The sequence below is a fragment of the Etheostoma cragini genome, chromosome 22 (genome assembly GCF_013103735.1).
Source record: "Etheostoma cragini isolate CJK2018 chromosome 22, CSU_Ecrag_1.0, whole genome shotgun sequence".
NCBI classification, from domain to species: domain Eukaryota; kingdom Metazoa; phylum Chordata; class Actinopteri; order Perciformes; family Percidae; genus Etheostoma; species Etheostoma cragini.
This window is the reverse complement of record NC_048428.1, coordinates 13751345-13768140: the sequence shown is the minus strand read 5'-3', so window position 1 is coordinate 13768140 and position 16796 is coordinate 13751345. Positions and strand designations below refer to the sequence as shown.

General features: G+C 39.3%; 3 protein-coding genes and 1 long non-coding RNA gene across 7 annotated transcripts in view; 2 read left to right on the top strand and 2 right to left on the bottom strand.

Moving 5' to 3' along the window:
* Nucleotides 1-43: 43 nt before the first annotated feature.
* Nucleotides 44-3093, bottom strand: LOC117938094 (cystatin-B-like). 2 transcript variants are annotated; one of them, XM_034862459.1, is made up of 3 exons: nucleotides 2908-3093; nucleotides 1542-1643; nucleotides 44-391 (listed from the first exon to the last, which is right to left on the bottom strand). In XM_034862459.1, exons 1-3 carry the CDS (start codon nucleotides 2977-2979, stop codon nucleotides 263-265), a joined length of 303 nt encoding a protein of 100 aa, XP_034718350.1. In that variant the 5' UTR covers nucleotides 2980-3093; the 3' UTR covers nucleotides 44-262. The 2 variants fall into 2 exon arrangements, with proteins under 2 accessions (XP_034718350.1, XP_034718349.1); XM_034862458.1 differs by lacking the exon at nucleotides 2908-3093 and adding an exon at nucleotides 1761-2020.
* Nucleotides 3094-5180: 2087 nt separating this feature from the next.
* Nucleotides 5181-6951, top strand: si:ch211-161h7.8 (thiosulfate:glutathione sulfurtransferase). 2 transcript variants are annotated; one of them, XM_034861692.1, is made up of 4 exons: nucleotides 5181-5438; nucleotides 6018-6140; nucleotides 6222-6384; nucleotides 6723-6951. In XM_034861692.1, exons 1-4 carry the CDS (start codon nucleotides 5258-5260, stop codon nucleotides 6775-6777), a joined length of 522 nt encoding a protein of 173 aa, XP_034717583.1. In that variant the 5' UTR covers nucleotides 5181-5257; the 3' UTR covers nucleotides 6778-6951. The 2 variants fall into 2 exon arrangements, with proteins under 2 accessions (XP_034717583.1, XP_034717584.1); XM_034861693.1 differs by lacking the exon at nucleotides 5181-5438 and adding an exon at nucleotides 5795-5925.
* A 2665-nt stretch (nucleotides 6952-9616) lies between these two features.
* The window catches only part of drd3 (dopamine receptor D3), a 17628-nt gene continuing 10448 nt past the window's right edge, over nucleotides 9617-16796 (top strand). Inside the window, exons 1-3 of one of the 2 annotated variants that reach the window (XM_034861686.1) lie at nucleotides 9617-9971; nucleotides 11668-11997; nucleotides 16474-16586. In XM_034861686.1, the coding sequence (XP_034717577.1) occupies nucleotides 11710-11997; nucleotides 16474-16586 (401 nt within the window). In that variant the 5' untranslated portion in view covers nucleotides 9617-9971; nucleotides 11668-11709. The remainder of the gene's footprint in view (nucleotides 9972-11667; nucleotides 11998-16473; nucleotides 16587-16796) is intronic. The other variant, XM_034861685.1, reaches the window with a different exon arrangement.
* Nucleotides 13612-16796, bottom strand: part of LOC117937618 — a 22282-nt gene continuing 19097 nt past the window's right edge. The window contains exon 3 of the long non-coding RNA XR_004655196.1: nucleotides 13612-13621. This is a non-coding gene — a long non-coding RNA (uncharacterized LOC117937618). The remainder of the gene's footprint in view (nucleotides 13622-16796) is intronic.

Genomic DNA, 16796 nt, shown 5'->3' with positions numbered 1-16796 from the left:
ACGCCCTGGACTTCAGCCGTTTCCCAAAGAAAGGCAACCCTTCATACCACAACCAATCTGATTACTTTATTCAGCTTGTAAAAGTTCAATTTTGACACATCTCAGCATGATCTACAGTATGGCAAAGTCTGGTCAAACATGTTAGGAAAGGGAACTGCACATAGCATTGTTTTATATAATTAAAAAAAATAATTTGATCAGAACTGTTTAAAATGAGAAGACAGCCTGTAGGCACTAACACTTTGTTTGGTTTAGGATCTCATTAGAAGTACTCAATAGGGTCTTGGTGGGTCTTTGAGTGCTGCATATCACTCAGCTCTATGTCTCCTCCGTAACATGGGAGTTTTTCGTAAACGCGGAGGTGAACATGTTGCTCTCCTCCCACATGGACCTGCAAGGAAGGAAAAGTAAAGTTACAGAAGATCTTGTCCATTTAAATAAGTAGCAGGAACAAAGCACAACACTGGTTTCCTATGTCTAATCATACATCCAGCAGGCAGAGCAACATTAGCATTTCTTTGCAGTCAAGTTTATGTCTCTCTAAAGAAAAGAAAAGAAAGAAAATCCAAAATTTGCTCTTTTTAAGCTCTGTGGTCTAAGAAGATATCTTGTTTAGCTGCTGAATGCTTCAATATGTTACTAGTGGCAATTTGTCAGTAAAATCTAAATGAAACCTAATCTTAAATCAAAGGGCTACTGATGCACCATGTGCATGGGGTGTATGAGGCAAAAGAAGTCCGCCGGCCCTGCAAAGTTCTGAGTTTAGGATTTTATTTCTGAAAAAACAAATATCCAAACAAATGAATAAAGAAATCATGGTTCTTGCTGCCTCTCTTCCACTGATAATTATTTTTTAAATAAAACACAGGCCCACCTAGGTGCATGCTGGTTGTACTTACCTATGTATAACCGAGCTCCAAGTGACCAATCCATAAACAAAACACTAATTACACTAAAACTAAATATGCTAAACAAGAACACAATTAAACTACACAACTAGCAAAAAAAAAAATACTATTAAGACAAATCTAAAGCAAATCTCTAGATAGAACAATCAAACAATACTCATGGGTAAACAACTGAGTACTAACATGAATAGATCCTATAATGTCCACCAGCCAGACATCTAACCTGCTGCTGTTTGGTAGTGCACACTGGGTTTTTACAGCTTTTTCACAGTGCTGTGGATAAAAATGCTAGTCTTGAGTGCTAAGTAAACATTAAAGTTACTGGCCAGATAACCAAAATTTCACTATAGCATAGAAATGAGGGGTTGGGTGAATTTTTCTGTGGGTTCATCACTACAAAACGACCCTCTTTTACATACAGATGCTGATCCATTGTTCATTTAAAAGAAATATTGACTGTAGTCGCTTTAAATATCACTTGATCTTGTTGCAACAGAGTAAAAGTCGTTTCTAGTCCTCGATCTGTTTGAGGGAGCACAAGGAGTCCTTAAAAATACGAAGAAAACCTAATATTTCAAGACTTTAGAGCCTCCGTAGTTTTGCTATTGTGCTTTTTTTGTAAATAAAAATTACCTTGATGAAGTAGTTGGTCCCGGCCACTACCTGCTTTGTGTAGCTCTTTGCTGTGAAAACATCATACGTCTTCCCTGCTTTTGCCTCTGCACTGGACTTCACCTGAGTGAGAATGAAATCATAGCAACATCAAAAATAGTACAAGTCGTGTTTACTGTGCGGGGATTTAGTTTGAGAGAAGAAAGTCAACGTGTATAATTTTCCTTTTTATCTTCTTACGTGATCACAAAGCTTCTGAATTTTTTCGTCAGCATCCACTGGCGGGGAAGTTCCTCCACACATCGTCGGCATTGTGACAGTTTTATGTGGCAAAAAGCAGCGAAAAGACGACAGAAAACGATGTGGTGTGTGTCAGTCAGGCGTTTAAATTGAGTCAGTCATATGACTCTGTATTTCGGGTCATACCATTAGCGTAGGGGGTGTTTACTTTTTAAACGATGTCACAAACTGACTAAAACACATACCGTCTCTGATATGCACAGAACTATTACAATTGTAGTTTCGTATTTCTAGTATTAATCTTCTAAGGTATCAGAACGAAAGTCTGAAATATATTTGCTGTATCTGTGTTCTCCTTCTTACAGACAATAATGGTTTAGTCTGAGGCGCGGCTGTGTTTGAGTGTGATGTCACCTAGGTGTCTCTCACATAGAAAAATAAATAATTATGTCTATGGTCCCTCATATCTTAATTATGTCTATGGTCCCTCAGTGCAGATTTAAATCGCAGCCTTAGGTTGTTTTTACACCTGTGGTTATTGTGCTTTGGTCCGAATCAGTTGGTCAGTTTGTAAACTTGGAGAGATTTTCCCTTGCTCGCTTTGGTTTAGTTCAGTTTGGTTTCACAATTAGAAAAATCCAAGCGTACTAAAATGCACCATTAGGAATCACGCAAGAACATCCATTACTCTTATTGGTCGGATGTTTCTGGGGGCGGGGGCAAGAAAGTAGATACAGAAACATGGCCCTGTGTTCTTTAACTGTCTAGTGTGTTCAGGACTAGCTAGTGCATATTTCTTTTATCTCCATGGTCAAACCAGCTCATTTCATAAAAATGACCAGACATTGTATGAGACGTTACGTCTGCTCTGGTCACCGAGACCTCACTCTGCTCTTCCGGCGTCTGTCTCCGACTTTAGCGGCAGCTGGTTGACCACAGAGTAACGAGTGACTCGTGAACCTCTTGGCTGTGAAAACATCACAAGTCTTCCCTGCTTTTGCATGTGCACTGGCCTTTCCCTGACTAGGAATGAAATCATAGCAACATCAAAATGAAACGGGTCGAGTTTACTGTGTGGGCGGGATTAGTTATGAGGTAAAAAAAAAAAAAGTCAAGGTGTAAATCAATTTCTTTTTTATCTACTTACATGATCACAGAGCTTCTGAATTCTTTCGTCAGCATCCGCTGGCGGTGAAGTTCCTCCACGCAACATCGGCATCGCTGTTGGTGGCGTAGATATCAAAAAGACGAAAGAAAACGATGCAGTGTGTGTCAGTGAGGCCTTTAAATGAAATCGGTGACCATAGGACTCGTATTTTGATGTTTTGGTAGGGCCTATACAAATAACGTATCTGACTTGTAAATAAACTATTAAACTACTTTTCTCTAGTGATAATCGTTTGAAGTATCAGGAAGGAAGTCTCTCAAATATATTTTAATATGTATTTTTGTTCTGCCTCATCCATATGGTTTAGTCCGAGGCGTGGCCGTGTTGGGATGACAGCTTACTATCCCGTTCGAGGGTATATGTTCAAAATTCTGCTGAAAAGTGACTTAATTCAGCCAACTCAGCCAGTACAGACCGGTTTTATTAGGCCTATACATCCATGATACAGACTGGTTGGACTCTCATAAATCCTAAAACTTGTGTTTCTTGTGTTTCCGCTTTTAAAAGGAATTTCTGCTGTGCGTCATATAGCCTACCCTCCCCCAGTAAACTCCATCTCCATCAGAATTAAAACAGTCTCTGTAGTCCAGTTTCGGTTTAAACAATTTCCATACATCCCCTGAACAAGTTTTGTGACAGTGAGTGATCGATTTAAATTGAAGATAGGGATTATATCCAATTCCAAATTTGAAACAACAACGTTGAAAGGGTAGCCTACAAATCACTCAACAGCTGGTCAGAGGGGAGGATTCATGTTTGATTTATTTTTTATAGTCTACACTTAATTTCCACAGTATTTGGATGTAGAAAGTAACTAAGTAGCCTACATTTACTAAATTCTTGTGTTTAAGTAGCCAACAATTTTGGGATGCTCGTAGGTCTACTTTAGCCCCGAGCTATTTGCATTGTATCCCTGCTTGTGTTGGAGGAGGTAGCCTGCTCTGTTACATGTAAAAGTCCTGCATTCAAAAGTGTACTTAAGTAAAAGTACAAAGGTATTAGCATCTGAATAAGTGCCAAAAGTAAAACTACTCATTATGCAGAAGGACCCATTTCAGAATAATGTATTATTGGATTCCATTTTCAGCCACCTGATCCGGTTTTATAACACGGCCTTTAGACCTTTGTGTTGAATCCGCTCCTGCGGACACCTGTGAAGAGTCCCAGAACAATGGATTCTCTGGCTTCAGAATATGAACCAGTTTGACTGGAAGGAATTCTGCAGTGAGCACAGAAAATAGTTTGGTTGGAAGAAGTAACAGTCTTTAAACAACTGGCCAACCAATGCCCAATCATAATCTATCACCACATTGCATATGTTTATGGATTGCGACCAGTTTGACCAACACCAGTGTTCTCTGTAGCCAAAGGTCATGAGATGGGGCAGAGGTAGGCTACTCCTCCTAGTTGATTAGAAAAGGCTATACCTTTCCAACCTGATGGTGGCATGTCAAATTGCTAAGCGTCGAGGTCAAATGCAGCGTTCCTTGTGGGAGATTTTTTTAAGTAGAAGAAGAAAAAAGTCTTGCGTAAACAGTATGTGGTCTCGCGGCGAATGGAGGATGTGTTCACCCTTGGTCTCATTGTTCAGTTTTGTTGGGTTCTAGCTCATATAGGTATTGAAGGGAATAAAGAGGCCGATGAACTTAATGAAAAACATGCTAAAAAATACATGTGTAGGAATTACTGTTCCACTGGGAAAGGGGGAAGCTAAATCCTTACTTAAATCTGCAAAGATTGCAAACTGAATTGGAGGCGGAGTTTAATTCTAGAACCTAGCATGAAATACAAAAGAATGTGACCGGTGAAAGGTTTACTTTGCTGAGTTTAAACTGAAGGGAAGAAGTGGTTCCTACCAGACTTAGATTAGGTCCCACAGGATTAAATGCTACCTTGCAAATAGTGGGGATGGTAATGGTTTATGCATACGTTGTCAAGACAGAGAAGACGTAAAACATGTACTTTTTGTTTGTGATAAATATGTTGACAGTAGAATCCACGGGCCGGAAATGGAAGGAGACAACTCAATATATGCCATACTAGAAGAAGAGGGTATGACAAGGGAGAGAATTGAAGCTTTATTTGTTTTTCTTCCTAATACTGGTTTAATGAAAATAATATAGTTTTTAATTTTTGATTCATTTGTTTGTTTGTTTGTTTGTTTGTTTTAATTTAGTTCAGGCCTAGACCATAGTTACTCTAGACTCTATGAAGTTCATAGTATTACATACTCCTGTACATTTGGTGGCGGTATAATACAAGTAATCTGCCAAATACAAGCTGAAGAAGAAGAGGAAGAAGAAGAAGAAGAAGAAGAAGAAGTAGGAGGATGTATTCACGTCTCAGCAGTCAGCACGGGGCACTTGTCTTCACGATGTTTCTGTGTGTTTTGTCTCGAGGTTTCTGCCAGGTTGTTGGGGAAGTGAACCGCAGGTCATACCCGACATTTGGCTCAGTTTTACGCACTTTTACAACCTCAAGTTCCAAATGCGGAGAAGCTTCCGACAACGGTAAAACAATAAATAAATAAAAAAGTAAAGCTCTCCAATAGTAGGCTAATCACCTTTATTTCCCAGTAAGATAATTGTTGGCCTAACGTTGCATTACTGTCGTTTTATGTGCTGGGTATCACAAGTACAGCCATGAAATGTCGCTTTAAAGAGTTATTTGAGTGTTTCCACTGCTGTCGTATGTTGTTGGTGCTTACCAAGTAGCTAGGCCTATGTGTAGTCTTCACTGTAGTGGTTTATGGCATTACGAGAGACTGCATTTACATAATGCTCCTGCCAGTAGGCCTGTAGGCAAACTGAATGAACTGCAGAGTGTGTATCTAGTGTTTTTCATGTGATTGTTTGAAACAGAGAGTTTGGTTGACTCTGGCAGTTTTGTTTCAAATGGACAACAATAGTCTGTCAGTAGGGTAGTGTCCAGTTTATCCTCACAGCACCTACCAGCTCTACGCTAAATTAACCTAGGTTATCTTTAAATCAATGGATGGTGAGTTCATAGGTTTTTATAGGCATCCGTTAAACACGTGATGATTTTTAACTTAATAGTTAAAGTATATATCTTTTATGTTTCCCCCTCAGCTTCAGTGGTGACCTACTCTCAGCTGAAGACAATGCTGTCCAACCGAGACATTCAGCTGTTTGATGTAAGAAATCCTGATGAATACCAGGCTGGGCGCATTCCAGATGCTGTCAACATCCCACGTAAGTGTTAACACGTGCAAAGTGGTAAGAAGAGTGGTTTTCAGTGTGTTTTTACGCATATTGTTTGTGTTTGAATATCAGTGGGCACCCTGGAGGAGTCTCTGAAGCTGTCTCCAGAGCGTTTTCAGCAGACGTTTCAAGTGAAGGCTCCTGGGAAAGATGACGACAACATTGTGTTTCAATGCAAAAGTGGCAACAGGAGCGCCAAAGCACTGGACATCGCCCGTCAGCTGGGATTTAGCAGGTAAATGACAGCAGATGTTATTGTATGCACATGAAACATCTAGATGGCCCATTAAGGTCGAAGGCGACAGGTCAACTGTTAAAATCTCCGATTTCAATCATGCTAGATAATACGGACCCTGCTAAAACACATAATGTGCTGTAGTGGAGATATGTAACACTACAAATGGGACATTTTGTGTTTTGCTAGGTAATTATTAATCAGTCCTGGTGCTGGGACTAGAGTACAATGTCCTCTGACACTGCTTTGTTGTGCTGAATACTCTATACACTTTTAACTGGAGAAACAAACGGTGATAAGAGACTAAGCTCTTCTCTTTATGCTTTTTTTTTCCTCAGGGCGAGACATTATAAAGGAGGGTACAGTGAGTGGGCAGAGCAAGAAGGAAAATAAATCTGGACTCAATTCTACGCTTTACCTTCTTATTTGTATCAAAAATACATCCACTACATAATAACACTATAATACAAAACTACAGAATATAAATGAGCAATGTCTTGAGCAACATTGATGTGACAGTGTTTAAGTTAGAAATCATATTCACATTAAATGATATACAAATTTCAACTTGTCTTTGAATGTATTTGTAGACCTGCAGTGTGTCCCATTTGCACTACACACTATTTTTTTCAACTATGTAGTAATTGTCATAGTTTACGTTTTTTGTAGTTAGCATCTTAAAAATATCAACATCCTTAAACCAGTTTGTCCATTTCAGTTTTGTGCAAGTTTTTAATATGCATACAGACTGCTTTGAGTGCACTTTATTTGGTCTCTTTTCGAGCATAAACATACTCAGACATACATACTCAAAACCTGCTTTAAATGAATGTGCAGCCTGGATTTGAGACACAGCTTGTATGTGTGGTATAAAAGCAGTTAGATCTCCGGACCAGCAGATGGCAGCAAAGTTTCAACCAAGTCCAGCTTTTGTGTCCATTATTCCTACCACTTCCTGATTTTTATTGTTATTGGAGCAAAGACCTCGTAGGCCTGACCTTCACACAGGTATTTGTCTAGACAGGTATGGATCCTGTGAGTAACCCCTCTGAACAGCTGTCAGGAGTCCAATCTGCACAAGGTCCATAGATGCCTCATTCAGAGAGAAAGCAAATTTTACCTTCACCCTCCATCCTAACCTCCCACATCAGGGTTATTTGCAAAACATCAACGATACAGTGTATGTGCGTGCATGCGTGTGTGTTTGTGTGTGTGAGACTACAGAAATTTGCTGTGACACCTCCAGTATGAATGTGTGATTTCCATGTTTCAAGATCTTGATCTTTCTTCGCCTCACCAGATATTTCACAACTTTCTGGAGAAAGACAATGTTTTACCACATTCATTACCTCTTAATAAATGTGTGCCAGCTTGTACATCTGTGTGCAATGTGCATCAGTGAGGAACGTGTGTTTTATTATGATCTCTGAAATCTATGAAATGGTTGTGATGGCCCACTGTGGGTTTTACATCAGTAGATCCTCTCACTTACCATGAAAAAGAAGTTTGGATGTGCATCTATTCAAGAAACCTTAATTTTTGTGCACGGTTAACTCAGACATTCAATAGCCTCTCCAGGAAAAAAACACATTTCCAGTCGCTGGCATGTTGTATAATATACATGTATTAAAATGTGTAAAGCAAAATCTGGATTTATTAGACATATTCATTGGATGTTTTTAAAGGAGTTTGAAAAACCACTCATCCAAAGTCAAATTTAAGCACGTGTATTGGATGTCACACTCTTAATTTTGTCAATTTTCAAATATATGGATTCATGCCAGACACAGTGTTTATCAGTATTCTCTTTTTGTGGGGCGGCTGTGGCTCAGTGGTAGAGCGGTTGCCTGCCAATCGGAAGGTTGGTGGTTCGATCCCTGCCCCTGCAGTCATTGTCGAAGTGTCCTTGGGCAAGACACTGAACCCCGAGTTGCCCCCGGTGCTGCGCATCGGAGTGTGAATGTGTGTGAATGTTTATCTGATGAGCAGGTGGCACCTTGTATTGCAGCCCCGGCCACAGTGTATGAATGTGTGTGAATGGTGAATGTTTCCTGTAGATGTAAAAGCGCTTTGAGCAGTTGTTAAGACTGGAAAAGCGCTATATAAATACAGCACATTTACATTTACATCTTTATTTCTGCAGTGTACAGTAGCCTATTACCAGCGTCCTGTGTGGAGAAGAATGGCCCAAATTTCCATGGGCATTTGGGCTCTTTTACATTAGGTAAAACACAATAGGACTCCAGGTTGGTGGTGAAAAATTATTAAATTATTAGTTAGGGCTGTTTACAACTGCATGTGGTTACATGGAACAGATCATCAACCTCCTGCTGCTCACTGCTTTTTTTTTAAATGCACTTCATGGGAGGATTTGTAATGAAATCCATGTTGAGTACATGTGCTGTAATTTGTTATATATCGAAATATCTGGAAATATGATCTATGTGGTCTTCATTTGCCTCCTAATTTACATCCTATTTAAAAAAAGAAAACATGAATGGATATTATATTTGCTACAGAAAGGTCTTATTTTTGCTCTGTTTTATATACATTGGAAATGGACTCTTTGCAAGTGTGAACTGGTCCATGGTCCCTTGGGACACTTCATTGGTTTGGCGCACATCTCATTTATATGGCTTCTTCAGGGCATAGTACTCTTATCTTAAAATGGCATGTTGAAGGTGGCAAAACAAAGCACATTGGCTGCAATTGTGATATGTAAGACACTAGGCTGTAGGTATACTTTTTATGTAAATTTATTAAAAAAACATTACATAACACATACAGTATATATATATTCACATTTTAACATGTTTTCATAAAGAATATTAATTTCATGATTACAATTTTCTAACAATTCATAAATAAGTTGCATAAATTATACTGACAAGCTTTATAATTATGCATTACACCTTTTGACAGGCATGGACAGGGTATCTTGCTCTGCCTTTGAGAAAATGAAAGCTCAGATGGGTTGAGCTGGAATCTTGCCCCATATGAGGTCATAAGGGGCAAGGTTACCTCCCCTTTTTCTGCTTTGCCCGCCCTGAGAACATGGCCCACCCATGAGAGAGTGACATTATGGCTTTCAAATGAGCAAAGTGGCAGTTGGTCTAGGGCCCCCTTATGTCCTTATGGGAGATGAATGTAACAGAAACATTCTAATTTGTATCATTCATTTAAACTAAATATAAAGTAGTTCATTCTGACATTAAAACAGTTTTTGCGGGGGTTTGTGATAATTCCTCCCCTTTTCACTGCATCACTAAACACGCGAAGCGAGACTCCTGACGACTCACGTCCACGCGCGCCTCCAGTGTGGCTGCAAAATCAAAGTGTAAAAAAAATGCCCAACGCGTGTTGCCGGGAGTCACACAGCCACAGAGCATTGGTGAAAATGTAGAAAGTGAGTGGTTCATCTGCGAGTTTACCACATTCCCATTCGCCTGTGCGCAACAGAACCGAGCGCTCCGGCTGCCGCTCGCCTCGCCGCTGGACGCGATGACCGGATAACTTTGAACTCTGCACGGATGATGCTTTTATCCTCGATGGAATCTGATGAAGTCTTCTCTGGGAAACCGTAACAGGTAAGTCTGTTTACTTATTCTACCTTGGTTTAAAAAGAACAATAATAAAGCACAGCATCATTTCACTCCCTTTTGAAGTTTTCATGTTTCTAATCAAGTGTTTGTGTAGGCTTAAATTAAATTCTTATGCTTCTGTGTGCTAATTTTTCCATTGTGCGTGATAGTTGATGGTGTGGGAAAGCAGGATTGTGGAGCCTTAAAATATGCTCTCTTAGGTATTTAATTTAAGTCAACATTAAGGTTTGGCCAATTAAATTGGGAAGGAAAAATGCCCCAATAAATTGTCTTTTGCTGCATAACCCTTACATGATATGCTTCTAATTTATCGTTAACACTGATTAAATATAACTATGTTTCCTATATGTCTTCCAGTATATGCAGTTAAATACAGTAACAAACCCTTACATCCTCCTAATTGCGTCAGACCATACAACAATATGGACATTATTAGACCCTCAAATGCCCACTTGCATGTGTGCATTTGAGGGTCAGATCATTAGAGGAGGTCAGAGCTCTGCAGATTGACATGAGGGGGAACAACAATAAAAAAAGAGGGAAATCCGTTTTAATTAGCCCTCTATCATATAGAAACAAACCGAGCACTATGCAGCCCTGTTTCACAAAACCAGTGTCCTCACTACCCTCACACCAGATTATGTGTTAAACTCACTTCCATTAGGAGACTTCAAGGTGATTAGTATTGGTGGCTATTTTTTCTTTTGCTTCTTATTGGTTATCTTGGGGGCAATAATATGATACTGGTGCCTGAGGCACTGAGTAGGATTATAGACCAGGAAAAATCTTTAAAAGCCTGTTGGGTTTGAACCAGATGTAAAAATGATCCTATTTCGTCGTGTCATTCTCCGTATTATTGTCAAAGAAAAAGAGAGAGAGTAGGGAGTGGGGGGGGATACATTTGATTAAGATGGGATGAATAAGATTGATCACTTAACATGTAGACACAGGTGTGAGCATTACAACAGCACCACTGTTATCTGGATTCAGGCCAGATAGGGAGGATTGGGTGTAATTGAGAGGAAGGATGGAGTGCGAGGAGCTGAGCCCGGGACCAGAGCCAACCTCTCAGGGTGGCATCATAGACCTCTTACCCCTCCCTGATGAGCTAACCTCACTGACACTGCTCAAAGGCACACTGCCAGACACTTATTAAAGTTACCATCTCTGCTTTGGAGTTTCAGTTACCTGTATTAAAAGCCATATGGAGGAAGGCAGGGGATACATTTGAGAGACTGACTGGAACAATCAAAAATGCATTATGCTGTTTTACTGTTTATTGTTTTCATGCTTTGTTGAGAACATGACATTTTTGCTGCATCATTATAGATTTTTATTGTCTGTATAGGAACCATTATCTTAAGGAAGCAACAATATGTGCTTCTATTCAGCAGGGGAAAAAAAAACACTTATGCTAGTGTATACAGCAAAGACCATTACCGCAGGCATCATTTACAATGTTTTATTAATCAGTTAATCTGACTACTGTTCCCAGGAATCAAGGGATGTTTGCCACAAGGCTTCTGACCTGAAACAATGCTGTTACCATCATCTGATGGCTAATATGCTAGAATTTCATTTGACCAATGAGATGGGAGAAATCTTAAATCTGTGAATTCAAAAGAGAGGAAGTTGTGTGATGAATGGGTAAACACCAAACTATGCTCTTTACTTTTGGTAGGTCTTCCAAACATCTCACCTCCCATGTCACCGTGACGTCTCCATGGCGATGTTCAGCAGTGCAGAGCACGTCTGGAACGAATCAGACCGACTTGGATGGGACTCGGAGAGGAATGACAGTTCAGGGGAATCAGGGCAGGACCAGTGTAACTACTACGCTATGCTGTACTCCCTGCTCATCCTGGGTATCGTGTTTGGGAACGTGCTGGTGTGTCTGGCTGTTCTGAGGGAGCGCTCCCTCCAGACGACCACCAACTATCTGGTGGTCAGCTTGGCTGTTGCCGACCTGCTTGTGGCCTTGTTGGTCATGCCCTGGGCTGTGTATCTTGAGGTGAGGAGTTCAGGGTGTCTGTATTTACTAAATGTTAATGTACATGGGGATCATTGATCTAAAGTAGACTGGTTTCCAATCCATTTTTGTCTGATTTAAATTACATTTCACTTCATTTAAATTTATTAAATGGATGTTAAGTAACATATAGCCTACTAGCGCGTTACACAGGCTAACAGTGGATATTGTTACAATCATTTTTTTCATACAGTTGAATTGTCACTATGTACAATATGTTGGTTTTGACAAGTTTGCATAACTAACACTACTACAGTTTTGTGACAGAAGCCGGACCCTACACCATTTATTCCTTAGCCTACTTTGAGCTTTTTTGAACTATTTTAATTACTCAATTACTGTAAATTAGCTAACTGTTGCCAACTGTAGCCCAAAAGAGTTGATCCAATACTTTTAGCCAGTTGTTTCAAAATCTTATCCAAATGCTACTTTAAGCTACTCTCAGTAAATATTTCAGGAGTTTCAGAACTTCAGTTTCAGAACTTTCAGAAGTATTCAGATCTTTTACCTCAGTAAAATTAGCAACAATTCATTTTACCCTCTAACAAGTAAAGGTCCTGGATGCAAAATTCTAAGTAAAAACATATTAACATGTAAAAATGTACTCAAAGTACCAAAAGTAAAAGTACACATAACAGATAATGACCCATTTCTGAATAATGTATATTACCGGACTACTGGATTACTTCATATACTGCTGTGTAGCTCTTTCCATAATAATACATCATAATTCATTAATTGATCTAAATCTGCAAGGGCACTAAAACTGATAAATGTAGTATAATAAAAAGTTGAATACCTTCAAATGTACCTCCAAAAAGTTGTGGATTAGAAGTCTAAATAAAATAAAAATTATTAATACTTCAACATTGTAGTTTTAACTTCTATGTTGCTTGCTTACTAGTTTCCATGCAGTCTCTTTTGCAAAACATGGTTTTAAGGTATTACAGTTATCTCAGGTTTAAATGAGGAGTGCAATGTACAGTCGGCCTAGTGTTTAGTAGCTTACTGGTTGTTTTGACAATGCATTTGCTAAATGATCAATTTGTAATCTAATTGGATGTTTTTTCTTTCCTAAACACAATCATGTGGATATGTTTATATAAATCAAATCATGAATTATTATTTTTTTAATTGGCTGAGCTACTCCATAATCTTTCCACACACCATCCCGGCAACAATACTGTAGAAGTACCGCTTGTGCTGCAAATACCCCTGGTTGGGAATCATCTGAGCTCTGAAGGGAAAGAAGGGTAAGGAAGTAGGGAGGAAGCACAGAGGATGTGGAAGAGATTGAAATACAGATGCTTGGCAGTGAGCTGATGCTGAAAAGGCTATGTCGGTATCAGATAGTTATAGTGCTTCACCATTCCTTTAGATTACACAGAATTGCTGAAGGACATATTGAGAATTAAGAACTAATGACTTCATCTGATTTGGGTCATTGGCTGCGCTGCAAATTACGTAGAGGCAACTGCAAACCTGTGAATTTCATTTTTATCAAAACTTTTGAAGCAAATAGATATTTGATTCCTGGTATTTTTACATTTTACAAATTACTTACTAATGCTGATTGTTCCTTTTCTCAGCCTCCCTCCTTGTGTTGCTGCTCAGAAAAGCCATTAACTGTACTGGCGTATGTGACTCTCAGGCATCCACATTTCATAAAGTAATACCCTGTATACTGAAAATGCACTGCAGGGGTTTCCAATTTGTGTGTGTGTGTGTGTGTGTGGGGGGGGGAGGATACCGTCCTTGAAGCTTGGGGGTACCAAATGTGTTTCTCAAGGGCCGGTGTTTGCCCCATGAGGTCTAAAAATCATCTGGTTGAAGTCCAGTTATGTTTAACGAGCAGCCACCGTGCTGCCCCCTGCCCAAGTTTGCTCACGGTCAGCAGAGAGAATATTTCGCACTGTGTGCAGAAGATGGTCAGCCATAAAAATAAATTAACCCACTCACTGAGCAGAAGCTTACAAATTAAACATAATTAGATACAGTTAAATTTCCATGCAGGCAGTCATGCTGTCAGAGCATGTGCTATATTTTTTATTTCAGATTCAAAGGAGAGACAATACTATAAGAATTAAATCATTAAAACCATTCCAACCAAGGAATGAATCATTAAAAATATAGTATGATAAAAATATAATACTGGTACCATATAATTATTTTAGCAGGAATTTAAAGGTCAGTAATATCTTAAACAGGGCTGGGGGACAAACATTTTAGTTAGAGGCAATGACTTTCTACTCCCAAAATACTGTGAGCTCTGTAATCTGAAGGATGGAGAATTAGCTTGTTTTGACCAGAGGGTTGCTGGTTTGCTTTTGCAGATGTGTCTTGGCAGGAAAAGTGACTGAGTATTTTTTCCCCACCCCTCAGCAGGTACCAATCATGTGCCCTTGAGCAAGCCATCGTGTCCCTGAATGGTACAGTTGATGTATGACTTGTACTTGAAGGAAGTGCTTGTATTGGCAGCAATGACAAAGAGCTCACTTTCTACAATTCATCCTAAATGATGCTCATCCTCAGCAAATACAAATGGTCAAACAGTCGATGCAAGGTGTAGATGCAGAGACCCACTGAGTCACCATAGTTTTCCCACACTGCGCACATAATGCTCGAAATGTGCCCACATGTAAGCCTCAGCCTTTTGGTGTGAAGGGGTGACTGAGAACATGTACTGTGTACATGCAGTGTATATGTTGTTTTTATTGGGATCATTTCTATATTTGATAAGTCCTTACAAAATATTAAAGAGATGAGAGTTGCATGCCGTACATTTTCCCTACGCTGTGTCCTAATTCCATACAACAAACTTAGTATATACAGTAATATACTAATTGTAATAAAATACTGGTTTTGCCGTTTGTAAGATCTTTCTGTTTCACTGCCGTCTAAGCTTTTATTTCAATTCTTTGCAGCTGTGAGCAGCGTGTGGCTCAATAACATGCATCGGCAGCACACTCTTAAATGAAGCATTTGTATGTAGTATGCATACTAACTTTACAGAGTATTTATATTTGTGTCACTTCTCCCAAGTGAATACACTATATATTGTGCTCATAAACCTGTTTTGAATTAGTATGATGTATGGGAATTGGGGCACAGTGCTTGTAAGGGTAAAGATAAAAAAATGCTGGTTCCTACATACTCAGGGGTGTAGAAAGGCATTCTCTGTAGGGTCCTCCCTGCATCCACAGCTATTCATTTTAGCATCTTTGTGGGCCCTTCTCCCCAGTCAACTCGACCCATAACTAAAATTATGTAAGTACCATTAGAAAAAGGTACTAAACATATTAAAAGTAAAAGTTATTGATGCAGAAGATACTGACATTTTAGAAACTGGAAACAATCAAAACAGTTATGTGTCCATTTACTTACTAGTTACTAGTTACTAAAGCTGTGAGATGAATGTAGTGGAGTAAAAAGCCCAATATTTCTCTCTGAAATAAAGTGTAGTAGAAGTAGAAAGTGGCATGAAAAGAAAAGTACCTCAAATTCGTACTTAAGTACAGTACTTGAGTGAATGTACATAGTTATATTCCACCACTGGCAATTGTATAGAATATTTAAGTACACCCTCCCTGCCTATTCCACATCCACATCGTTTAAACTAAATACCCCTAGTTTGTGGAATGCATTACGCAACTGTTTTCACAGGCTGAGTTGTTTGCTTTCTATTTACATCTTTGTACCGTACTGTGTGTGTGTGTGTGTGTGTGTGTGTGTGTGTGTGTGTGTGTGTGTGTGTGTGTGTGTGTGTGTGTGTGTGTGTGTGTGTGTGTGTGTGTGTGTGTGTGTGTGTGCGTGTGTGTGTGCCCATGCAAATTCTCATGTTTGCCCGCTGCCTCTCTGTGTGGGTAGGCATATATTCATTTCATGGACACAAAAGATTCAGCTATCAGGCGATGGAGTTTGGATCCCATTTATATTTGTCAGACAGTTAATACCCTAGACTGTATATTCAATATTAACAGTCTATGGTTAACACTTGGCATTATGGAGCCTAAGTGAAAGACTGTTGGTCAATGTTCTTTTCAAAATTGGATATTTCCAAAAGGATAATTATATTTTACCACATTATGAATGTTATCTGTCATGACGCATCATCACAGGCCATTTTCACATTTGCCCTTTGTAAGCGTGTGTTATCTGAAAACCAGTGACTTAAACATAATTAATTCATGCATGAACTAGCCCAATTAATGCCCCTATAATCATAACTGCTTAAGTTCAACATATCAAGGTGAATATGGTAGTAGAATACGGGCAGCTTATTTTTCTTTATCCTTCTTTTTAATGTAGTCCAAACTATCTTTATGCATTTCCTTGCCTTTCTTTTAAATGTGCAAGTGTCTGTGTTCATGTGTGCGCTATATAGGTGTGTCACAGTTCACAGTGAAGAAGGGAAAGAGAAACCTGCGCGTTGATAATCTGCCTGTCTGTCCTGTGCAGGTGGTCGGCGGCTCCTGGCTGTTCAGCCGGCTCTACTGCAACATCTTTGTGACTCTAGATGTGATGATGTGCACCGCTAGTATCCTCAACCTGTGTGCCATCAGTATTGACAGGTGAGTGTGTGTGTGTTTCTGTGTATGACTACAGAAATTTGCTGTGACACCTCCAGTATGAATGTCATCCATGATGAACCATGTGTGATTTCCATGTTTTAAGGTGTTTTTCTTTTCTTCACCTCACCAGATATTTCAATTCAATTCAATTCAATTTTATTTATAGTATCAATTCATAACAAGAGTTATCTCAAGACACTTTACAGATAG